The 11,526-nt window shown below is 41.4% G+C and overlaps 1 protein-coding gene and 1 long non-coding RNA gene across 3 annotated transcripts; both read left to right on the plus strand.

Annotated features, from left to right (window-relative positions):
- The first annotated feature begins 1,382 nt into the window (after positions 1-1,382).
- Positions 1,383-5,142, plus strand: LOC131929285 (uncharacterized). Its single transcript, XM_059285372.1, has 3 exons — positions 1,383-1,456; positions 2,263-2,382; positions 4,957-5,142. Exons 1-3 carry the CDS (start codon positions 1,396-1,398, stop codon positions 5,115-5,117), a joined length of 342 nt encoding a protein of 113 aa, XP_059141355.1. The 5' UTR covers positions 1,383-1,395; the 3' UTR covers positions 5,118-5,142.
- Positions 5,143-7,878: 2,736 nt separating this feature from the next.
- On the plus strand, positions 7,879-10,324 carry LOC131929289 (uncharacterized). 2 transcript variants are annotated; one of them, XR_009383944.1, is made up of 4 exons: positions 7,879-7,963; positions 8,267-8,306; positions 8,567-8,646; positions 10,205-10,324. It is a non-coding gene; the product is annotated as an uncharacterized LOC131929289 (long non-coding RNA). The 2 variants fall into 2 exon arrangements; XR_009383943.1 differs by having other exon boundaries at positions 7,905-7,984.
- The last annotated feature ends 1,202 nt before the right edge of the window (positions 10,325-11,526 follow it).

The following is an 11,526-nucleotide window of genomic DNA, read 5'->3' on the forward strand; positions in this document are numbered from 1 at the left end:
GGTTTATTATTATATATTTATAGATATAATTTATTTTCTACTTTTTAGTGCTTAATTAAATAAAAAAAATTGTTTTAATTAAAACACTTAATATTATTTTTTTAAAGCAGTATGATACTACCAAATAGAATATTAGGCGAGACAAATTCATTCGCAGCGAATTAAGTTTTTAAAAACCCACGAAAGCAAATCATCTCTTGTGGTGCTAGACGGTGCGAAAAATGCTTAGCAGACCATTTTCCTAACGTACTAGAAGAAGAAATACGAAAGGAGTTTTTGTTATTGATTTGATGAGGAAAAATCTTACCCTGGTGATTATTACAAAGAAGTTTTAAAACTACCATAATTATTATGTTAATGTAACTTAGTGTAGTTATTTATTTCAAACTATGATTAATTTTTTAGACTGTTGAAACACATTTTAGAATTTCGAAACCTAACTGTCGGCCTAATGACTTTTCCTGTCTGAATGTTATCAGATGGTTCAATGATAAGCTAAGTGAACTTGTTCAATCTTCTTTCTTTTTCAGAAGTTTTCTTGACGTTGTTGATTGTGGTTGTTAAAAATTCCCACTTGAATGGTAATAATAAGATTCTAGTACATTTTAAAATGTCAGTATTTAGTATTTGATGCTAGATCTAGTTTCTAGTATCGTTATCCTAATAGTTGTTTTTTTTTTAAATTAAGTTAAGAAATTGTAATCTACTAATCCTAATTGTTACAATCGTCCTTTATTTCAACTCCAAACACGATACAAACTTTTATTTAACTACTAGCCATCTTTATCATTACACCACAAGTCTTCGTCCCTAGCTACTCACTAAAAGCCCCTTTACTATCGTTTACTCAAGCTTTTATACTCGCAGTCGACCTTGGGATAACAATCCCTAAACACCTCGGGGTTAACTCAACTCACACACGCCTCCCCCATACGTTCTAGACTATTCTAGCCTATTCTAATGTAACCTACAACTGACCCGTAACACTAATCTAAAAATAAACCCATATCTCTAATTATTGAGGAGCATGGAATAAAGTGTCAGGGGCGTAGCGAGGGGGGGGGGGGGGCGGGGGTGCGGACCGCACCGGGTGACACCATTTAGGGGGGTGACACCAATGCAAAAAATAGCAAAATATATAGAGAAAAACTTGGGGGGGGGGGGGATGCAAATCGAATGCTTGAGGGGGAGGGGTTGCAAATCGAAAATTTGAAAGTTTGTCCCTGGGAAGGGTCTCTATGCCTCTGGGGGGGGGGGGGTGACACCATTAAGTGCCGCACCGGGTGACACCCGACCTCGCTACGCCACTGTAAAGTGTGTTATACAATGTTTTAAATGTGTATGTTAATGAGATCTAGTTCTATAAATAACCCCCAGGCCTCACCGTGTGTGTGGATGCTATTGACGACTCTGTTGGTAATCACGTCTAATGCCTGTCGGAGGAATGACAAATCAGGTAAGTGTTTGTGAGCAAACCATGTCAGTGTTTGTGTTGTGTTAGGTGTTGTAGAAAAAAAAATATTTAATTTAAGAGAGTAATTTTAATCAGTAGAGCAGAATAACAATGTACAAACTTTACACGGTAACTATAGGTTTAGTGCCTATCTGGCTGTTTGATCATTAACTTGTTGACTGACAAGCTGGGTGACATGGACTGATCATCTGGTGATATATACTTACCAGACAGGTGACATGGACTGATCATCTGGTGATATATACTTACCAGACAGGTGACATAGACTTACCATCATGGTGACATAGACTAACCATCATGGTGACATAGACTTACCATCATGGTGACATAGACTTACCATCATGGTGACATAGACTTACCATCATGGTGACATAGACTTATCAGAAAGGTGACATGGACTTACCAGGCAAATGTGAAATTTCATCTATCTACCATAAACATTACTCAAGTTATAGGCTTTTGAAAAAACGAAAGTAAAATAAATTTCCACTTCCGGTTAGCGTAAATCGTTGAAAATTTGATACAGAACTACAAATTTGATGTAATACTTATATATGAAACTTCATCAACCTAGCTGTAACGGTACTCAAGTTATCGTGTTTACACACACACACATACGGACAAGCTTGCAACATTATGTTTTTCCGTGTCAGTGAGGTGCAAAACGTCGAGATTTTTAAAAAAATCTCGATTTTTTTTTTTGCACGATTACAAGACTTTCTCTATACTTCGTATATACGAGAAAGTAAAAATGAGTCAAATCGTTAACCCCGTCTTCCCCTCCCCAGAAACATGCACCGTGCGAGGGGTGGAGTACAAGCTGTTTGAGGCCATCAGGGTCCCCATCAAAGACCCCTGCTCTGTCTACATCTGTGTGGCAGACGACACTCTAAGGAAACTCAACGATGGTGAGATATTGTGGTCCTGGGCAATGTTAATAGATTATGTTAATGAGTCGTTTCTTAGTTATTTTACTGAGCCATTTTATAGGGTCATAGTCATGTGTTATCTTACTGAACCATGTTAGTGGGCCATGTTAGTGAGCCATGTTAGTGAGCCATGTTAGTGAGCCATGTTAATGAGCCATGTTAGTGGGCCATGTTAGTGAGCCATGTTAGTGGGCCATGTTAGTGAGCCATGTTAGTGAGCCATGTTAGTGAGCCATGTTAGTGAGCCATGTTAGTGAGCCATGTTAGTGAGCCATGTTAGTGAGCCATGTTAGTGAGCCATGTTAGTGAGCCAAGTTAGTGAGCCATATTGGTGAGCCATGTTAGTGAGCCATGTTAGTGAGCCATGTTAGTGAGTTAGTGACCCATGTTAGTGAGCCATGTTAGTGAGCCATGTAAGTGAGCCATGTTAGTGAGCCATGTTAGTGAGCCAAGTTAGTGAGCCATATTAGTGAGCCATGTAAGTGAGCCATGTTAGTGAGCCATGTTAGTGAGCCATGTTAGTGAGCCATATTAGTGAGCCATGTTAGTGAGCCATGTTAGTGAACCATGTTAGTGAGCCATGTTAGTGAGCCATGTTAGTGAGCCATGTTAGTGAGCCATGTTAGTGAGCCATGTTAGTGAGCCATGTTAGTGAGCCAAGTTAGTGAGCCATGTTAGTGAGCGATGTTGGTGAGCCATGTTAGTGAGCCATGTTAGTGAGCCATGTAAGTGAGCCATGTTAGTGAGCCAAGTTAGTGAGCCAAGTTAGTGAGCCAAGTTAGTGAGCGATGTTGGTGAGCCAGTGAGCCATGTTAGTGAGCCATGTTAGTGAGCCATGTTAGTGAGCCATATTAGTGAGCCATGTTAGTGAGCCATGTTAGTGAGCCATATTAGTGAGCCATGTTAGTGAGCCATGTTAGTGAGCCAAGTTAGTGAGCCAAGTTAGTGAGCCAAGTTAGTGAGCCATATTGGTGAGCCATGTTAGTGAGCCATGTTAGTGAGCCATGTTAGTGAGCCATATTAGTGAGCCATGTTAGTGAGCCATGTTAGTGAGCCATATTAGTGAGCCATGTTAGTGAGCCATGTTAGTGAGCCAAGTTAGTGAGCCAAGTTAGTGAGCCAAGTTAGTGAGCCATATTGGTGAGCCATGTTAGTGAGCCATGTTAGTGAGCCATGTTAGTGAGCGATGTTGGTGAGCCAGTGAGCCATGTTAGTGAGCCATGTTAGTGAGCCATGTTAGTGAGCCATATTAGTGAGCCATGTTAGTGAGCCATGTTAGTGAGCCATATTAGTGAGCCATGTTAGTGAGCCATGTTAGTGAGCCATATTAGTGAGCCAAGTTAGTGAGCCATGTTAGTGAGCCATATTAGTGAGCCATGTTAGTGAGCCATGTTAGTGAGCGATGTTGGTGAGCCAGTGAGCCATGTTAGTGAGCCATGTTAGTGAGCCATGTTAGTGAGCCATATTAGTGAGCCAAGTTAGTGAGCCATGTTAGTGAGCCATATTAGTGAGCCATGTTAGTGAGCCATGTTAGTGAGCCATATTAGTGAGCCATGTTAGTGAGCCATGTTAGTGAGCCAAGTTAGTGAGCCAAGTTAGTGAGCCAAGTTAGTGAGCCATATTGGTGAGCCATGTTAGTGAGCCATGTTAGTGAGCCATGTTAGTGAGCGATGTTGGTGAGCCAGTGAGCCATGTTAGTGAGCCATGTTAGTGAGCCATGTTAGTGAGCCATGTTAGTGAGTCAGTGAGCCATATTAGTGAGCCATGTTAGTGAGCCATGTTAGTGAGCCATGTTAGTGAGCCATGTTAGTGAGTCAGTGAGCCATATTAGTGAGCCATGTTAGTGAGCCATGTTAGTGAGCCATATTAGTGAGCCATGTTAGTGAGCCATGTTAGTGAGCCATATTAGTGAGCCATGTTAGTGAGCCATGTTAGTGAGCCATTTTAGTGAGCCATGTTAGTGAGCCTTGTTAGTGAGCCATGTTAGTGAGCCATGTTAGTGAGCCATGTTAGTGAGTCATGTTAATGAGCCATGTTAGTGAGCCACGTTAGTGAGCCACGTTAGTGAGCCATGTTAGTGAGCCATGTTAGTGAGCCATGTTAGTGAGCCATGTTAGTGAGCCATATTAGTGAGCCATGTTAGTGAGCCATGTTAGTGAGCCACGTTAGTGAGCCATGTTAGTGAGCCATGTTAGTGAGCGATGTTGGTGAGCCATGTTAGTGAGCCATGTTAGTGAGTCAGTGAGCCAAGTTAGTGAGCCAAGTTAGTGAGCCATGTTACTGGGCCACGTTAGTGAGCCATGTTAGTGAGCCATGTTAGTGAGCCACGTTAGTGAGCCACGTTAGTGAGCCATGTTAATGAGCCATGTTAGTGAGCCATGTTAGTGGCCCATGTTAGTGAGCCATGTTAGTGACTGATGTTACTGGGTATGTACTTTAGCCATGGTCATGCATGAACCATGTTAGTGGGCCACTTTCCTGATCACCAGTGCCCAGCCCACATCCAATTAGAAAGACCTAGCCCACACCTAATTAACCTCCATACGTCCCCAGAATGCCGGTCCAACGACGGGGAATGCCACACGGTAGGCGAGTACTTCTTCCACTACACTCACGGCCAGAGACGTAACTGCACGTGTGGAGTTCAACTGCAAAATTCCAGCCCGTTCCGTGTCTTCCAATGCCTAAATCCCGAATCGGTTTTCTACTCTTAAATAAAATCATTTAAGTCGTGCTTCATTTGAGTAGTCTTGTGTTTTTTTTACAAGCCTTTAATTTAACTTGCATACTCTGTCTGTCTGTCTGTCTGTCTGTCTGTCTGTCTGTCTGTCTGTCTGTCTGTCTGTCTGTCTGTCTGTCTGTCTGTCTGTCTGTCTGTCTGTCTGTCTGTCTGTCTGTCTGTCTGTCTGTCTGTCTGTCTGTCTGTCTGTCTGTCTCTGTCTGTCTCTGTCTGTCTGTCCGTCTGTCCGTCTGTCTGTCTGTCTGTCTGTCTGTCTGTCTGTCTGTCTGTCTGTCTGTCTGTCTGTCTGTCTGTCTGTCTGTCTGTCTGTCTGTCTGCCTGCCTGCCTGCCTGCCTGCCTGCCTGCCTGCCTGCCTGCCTGCCTGCCTGCCTGCCTGCCTGTCTGTCTGTCTGCCTGCCTGCCTGCCTGCCTGCCTGCCTGTCTGTCTGTCTGTCTGTCTGTCTGTCTGTCTGTCTGTCTGTGGTCATAATTGAAACTGCTAAACAAATTGACAACATTTCAAACACGAATGAACGACTCGTATCGTTAAAGAGATCAGTGTTTCTTCCAGACTTTTTTCTCCGGGGGGGGGGGGGAGGGCGCTTGAAATTTTCGGGGGAGGAGGGGGCGGTAGACTTTCTTCTGGGAGGGGGGGGGGGGCGGACACTGTTAAAAGTATATATTTTCTATATAAATTATATAAATTTCATTTGGTTCGGGGGGGGGGGGGCGGTAAAAATATTTCGGGAGGGCTTAGCCCCCCCCCCCCCCCCCCGAAGAGATGCCTGGAAGAAACTCTGAAAGAGATCTGTTATTTCACGAAGATCTCTAGGTACCTGAATGTCTCACAATACAGGTGGAGTAGATTTTTCAAAATCATCGTGCATAGATGTCCAGGAACATCTACTCGCGACAGTAGTATGCCACTTTGAGCACGGATCGTTCGACGTGTGAGGCAGATCTGCATAATTCAACCAGTTTGTTCGTTATGCGAGGCATTGTTGGGTGGTTTCAATCATCGTTGCTTCCTGAGACAAAACAAATCAAACATACAAAAGTAATCACGTAATCAGGACACGGTGACTCAGGGGCACTTGAAAAAAAAGTTTTTTTTTTGTCAATATCGTGTTCATTGGATATATTTTATTTTTTATTGGAAAATTGGAGGTTGTAAAAAAAAGGAAAAACAAAAACTAGAGAACATTTCGCGAGATCAGCTAAACAGAATATTTTGCACGTAGACCTTACGTTTCGGCTTTAGAAAGGCATAGAGTACCATAGAGTAGTCGCTCATGACACACATCTTAGGTAAAGGGAGGCTAACGACATTTAGTTAAGTTAAATGTTTTTTAAAGTTATTTCCCTTTACAGACTTCAAATAAGCGTCTAGTACATTTTGTTTTCTTGTAAGTTTTGAGACCTTTAAATATCGATCCGTTATTTCAAATTTGAGATGATGGTTTTTTCTTCCAATTTAATGAACGAGATTAGTTGCCATACATTTCACAGTGCACATTTTACAGTACAATAAGGGATGTCTACACCAAAGTTTCCTTTACTTAACAATCGAATGCTATCATGTTGTTTAACAATGTCCTGTTTTCCAAAACGTTTGAAGACAAGTACGTTCTCTTTTTTGTTTTAAAAAAGATAAGTACGTTCATTACATTCTTTTTTTTTTCAATCATACCAATTAACATTTTAAAAATCTTAGCTTAACATAAACGTATCATTCGAAAAATTGTAAGATTACTGGAAAAAAAATAGTACGAGTAGCATTCCTTGTAGTGGGGCTCTCGTAATCTGCATAATTAATTATCTCAGCTTTCTTTCATTAGCAACATTGTCCAAATGGGTGAAAACTGGTCAACAGCTGTATCCAATCCTGCGTGATAATTAGTAATAGCATGCCTAAAGACCTTTTGTCCACACTATCTACCAATAGTAGGTCTAAAGAAATTCTGCTTACCACGTGAACTCGTAGTGTGTCTAAAGACCTTCTGCACACCAGTAATCTGATAGAGTCCCTAAAGACCTTCTGCCCACCAGTAATATGGTAGTGTGCCTAAAGACCTTCTGCCCTCCAGTAATCTGGTAGAGTCCCTAAAGACCTTCTGCCCACCAGTAATCTGATAGTGTGCCTAAAGACCTTCTGCCCACCAGTAATCTGATAGAGTGCCTAAAGACCTTCTACCCAACAAAATAAGCTGGTAGTGTGCCTAAAGACCTTCTGCCCACCAGTAATCTGATAGGGTGCCTAAAGACCTTCTGCGCACCAGTAATCTGGGTAGGTGCCTAAAGACCTTCTGTCCAAAAGTAATATGGTAGCGTGCCTAAAGACCTTCTGCCCACCAGTAATATGATAGAGTGCCTAAAGACATTCTGCCCAAAAGTAATATGGTAATGTGCCTAAAGACCTTCTGCCCACCAGTAATATGATAGAGTGCCTAAAGACATTCTGCCCAAAAAGTAATATGGTAATGTGCCTAAAGACCTTCTGCCCACCAGTAATCTGGTAGAGTACCTAAAGACCTTATAACCACCAGTGAGCAGGTAGTGTGCCTAAAGACCTTCTGCCCAACAATAATCTGGTAGTGTGCCTAAAGACCTTCTGCCCAACAATAAGCTGGTAGTGTGCCTAAAGACCTTCTGCTCACCCTGCGCTTGGGCTAAACAAAATCATACGCAGCTCGGTTAATTTTTTTAAAACCCACTAAGGCAAACATTTCTTGTGGTGCTAAACGGTGCGAAGAATGCTCAGCAGACCACGTTCCTAACGTACAACAACAAAAAATACGAAAGGGAGTTTTTGTGTTTGACTGAAGGAAAATCTTACGCTGGTAGATATCTAGATCTAATTGGTACAAAAGAGTTTTAGCTTTAACATAATCATAACTTTCATGTAACTTACTGTAGCCGTTTTATTACAAAATGTAATCAATTTTTTTTCTGTTGAAACATATTTTAGATCTTATCTAGATTCTAGATTAGATTCTAGATCTAGATCTAGATCCTTGATTAGATTTTAGATCTAAATCTAACGGTTGGTGGATATTTTCATGCTCACTTATTATTTCAAATATTTTTAAAATCTCAAATGCTTGAATAATTAACTAACTGTTCTTATTTTACTTTTTTTTCAGAATTTTCTTGCTTGACTTTGATTAAAATCCCACTTGAATGGTAAAAATTAGATTCTAGTACATTTTTAAATGTCAGTATTTAGTATTTGATGCTAGGTCTAGTTAATAGAGTCTTTCCTTAAGCCTTTGGAAAAAAAATCGTTTTTTTTAAAGCTACGAAATTGTAATCTACTTATCCAAATCTAAAAACAAATCCTAATGTCTAATCAATGAGGAGCATGGGATTAGTTTTAGTGTGTTATGCATGTTTTTAATGTGTATGTTAATCAAATGACATCTAGTTCTATAAATAACTCCCAGGCCTCACCGTGTGTGTGGATGCTGTTGACCACCCTATTGGTAATCACGTCTAATGGCCTGTCGGAAGCTTGACAAACCAGGTAAGTATATATATATATATATATATATATATATATATATATATATATATATATATATATATATATATATATATATTATATATGTGTGTGTGTGTGTGTGTGTGTGTGTGTGTGGTATATTGTAAGTATTTGTATATGCATGTGTATATGTATTCAAATACTTTTTTTTTCTTATTTTTTTTACCCCTCACCCCCACCCCATACATGAATACACATATAAGTTATTGCCGTTTTCCTCTTGCATATATATTTCAACGTTGAGTTGATGTAACTTCTCCCCCCCCCCCCGTCACCCGCACTGTGACTGCTTTAAACTGTGCTCAGATAATACTAACGATTTGTATCTATATTCGGTTATAAATACAGCTGGATGTTGTATGTTTTCTTTATCATTAGCAGGTTTACGTCACCACCACCCCCCCTCCACCACTTTGCTCTTAAAAGACTATTTAATTCACTCTAATTAATAATTTAATTAAGCGAAATTATCATTTTTCTGTATATAATTTGCTATTTATTGTTTAACTTGTTGTCACCCCCATAAATGGTGTCACCCGGTGCGGTTCGCACCCTGCTCCCCCCCCCCCCCCCCCCCCCCCACTTGCTACGCCTCTGAGTGTTTGTGAGTTTGTTGTAAAAAATTTACAAGGAAGTTGTTTCAAATGAGTGATTTAAAACAGTCAAGAAAAAATAAATGTTGGTTTACTTCACACGATAATTATTTAGTGGTGTAGAGTGTAGCAGGTTCTTTGATTATTAGTTTGGGGCATGGTGACAAGATCTGAACATCATGGTGACAAGGACTGACCATCATGGTGACTGAGGACTGACCATCATGGTGACATGGGCTGACCATCATGGTGACAAGGACTGACCATCATGGTGATAAAGACTGACCATCATGGTGACATGGGCTGACCATCATGGTGACATGGACTGACCATCATGGTGACAAGGACTGACCATCATGGTGACATGGACTGACCATCATGGTGACATGGAAAGGTGACAAGGACTGACCATCATGGTGACATGGTCTGACCATCATGGTGACAAGGACTGACCATCACGGTGACAAGGACTGACCATCATGGTGACATGGTCTGACCATCATGGTGACAAGGACTGACCATCACGGTGACAAGGACTGACCATCATGGTGACATGGACTGACCATCATGGTGACAAGGGACTGACCATCATGGTGACAAGGACTGACCATCATGGTGACATGGACTGACCATCATGGTGACATGGAAAGGTGACAAGGACTGACCATCATGGTGACAAGGACTGACCATCATGGTGACATGGACTGACCATCATGGTGACATGGACTGACCATTATGGTGACAAGGACTGACCATTATGGTGACAAGGACTGACCATCATGGTGACATGGACTGACCATTTTGGTGACAAGGACTGACCATCATGGTGACAAGGACTACCATCATGGTGACAAGGACCGACCATGTCAGATGGTATGGACTGAGGATCCAGGCGACATGACAACATAATGACTGTCCCAGCATTCACCTCGTCTTCCCCTCCCCAGAAACATGCACCGTGCGAGGGGTGGAGTACAAGCTGTTTGAGCCTATCAGGGGTGTCATTAAAGACCCCTGCTCTGTCTACATCTGCGTAGCAGACGACACTCTAAGGAAACTCAACGATGGTGAGATATTATGTTTATGAACCATATTCTTGAGCTTTTATAAGCCACTAACCTAAGTATAACCCATTTTAGAGTATATAGATCCATGTTTTTGGAACTTTTTCTATGTTTCCATATTTTGGATATGTTTCCTGAGTCATGTTCCAGACACATGTTCCAGACACATGTTCCAGGCACATGTTCCAGACACATGTTCCAGACACATGTTCCAGAATCCAGACACATGTTCCAAACACATGCTCCAGACAGATGTTCCTGAGACATGTTCCAGACACATGTTCCTGAGACTTGTTCCAGACACATGTTCCAAATACATGTTCCAGACACATGTTCCTGAGACATGTTCTAGACACATGTTCCAGACACATGTTCCTGACACATGTTCTAGACACATGTTCCAGACACATGTTCAAGACACATGTGCCAAACACATGTTCCTGAGACATGTTCCGGAAACATGTTCCAGACACATGTTCCTGATCCAGGATATTATATATGACTTCCTGTATATGAGGCGTGACCATGAGCCATTAGTACCATCTTTGGGCAATCTTCCCTTATTTTAGTCAATAAACTTTAGTAAAAAAAAGTAACCCAACAGACATTAAATTAGCGTTACTTGGACGACATCTAATTAGCAATTAGCGTGATCGAGCACACACATAATACGTCTGAAACAACAAAAAAAGTGCTTAGCCCAGCCCCAATTAGCATGACCTAGTCCACACCTAATTAGCATGACCTAGCTTACACCTAATTAGCATGACCTAGCTTACACCTAATTAGCATGACCTAGCCCACACCTAATTAACATGACCTAGCCCACACCTAATTAGCATGTCCTAGCTTACACCTAATTAGCATGACCTAGATTACACCTAATTAGCATGACCTAGCCCACACCTAATTAGCATGACCTAGCTTACACCTAATTAGCATGACCTAGCTTACACCTAATTAGCATGACTAGCTCTCACCTAATTAGCATGACCTAGCTTGCACCTAATTAGCATGACCTAGCCCACACCTAATAAGCATGACCTAGCTTACACCTAATTAGCATGACCTAGCTTACACCTAATAAGCATGACCTAGCCTACACCTAATTAGCATGACCTAGCCTACATCTAATTAGCATGACCTAGCCTACACCTACTTAGCATGATCTAACCCACACTTAATTATCATGACCTAGCCCCACA

This window comes from Physella acuta, unplaced genomic scaffold, assembly GCF_028476545.2.
Source record: "Physella acuta isolate Inbredline_101_S28 unplaced genomic scaffold, ASM2847654v3 ptg001607l, whole genome shotgun sequence".
In the NCBI taxonomy this organism is placed as follows: domain Eukaryota; kingdom Metazoa; phylum Mollusca; class Gastropoda; family Physidae; genus Physella; species Physella acuta.

Excerpts from the sequence above, each read along its gene's own strand:
- LOC131929285 (XM_059285372.1), top strand. The coding sequence starts at position 1,396 with ATGCTATTGACGACTCTGTTGGTAATCACGTCTAATGCCTGTCGGAGG. Across the intron at positions 1,457-2,262 it reads TCGGAGGAATGACAAATCAG|AAACATGCACCGTGCGAGGG; the intron begins GTAAGTGTTTGT and ends TCCCCTCCCCAG. Across the intron at positions 2,383-4,956 it reads TCTAAGGAAACTCAACGATG|AATGCCGGTCCAACGACGGG; the intron begins GTGAGATATTGT and ends ATACGTCCCCAG.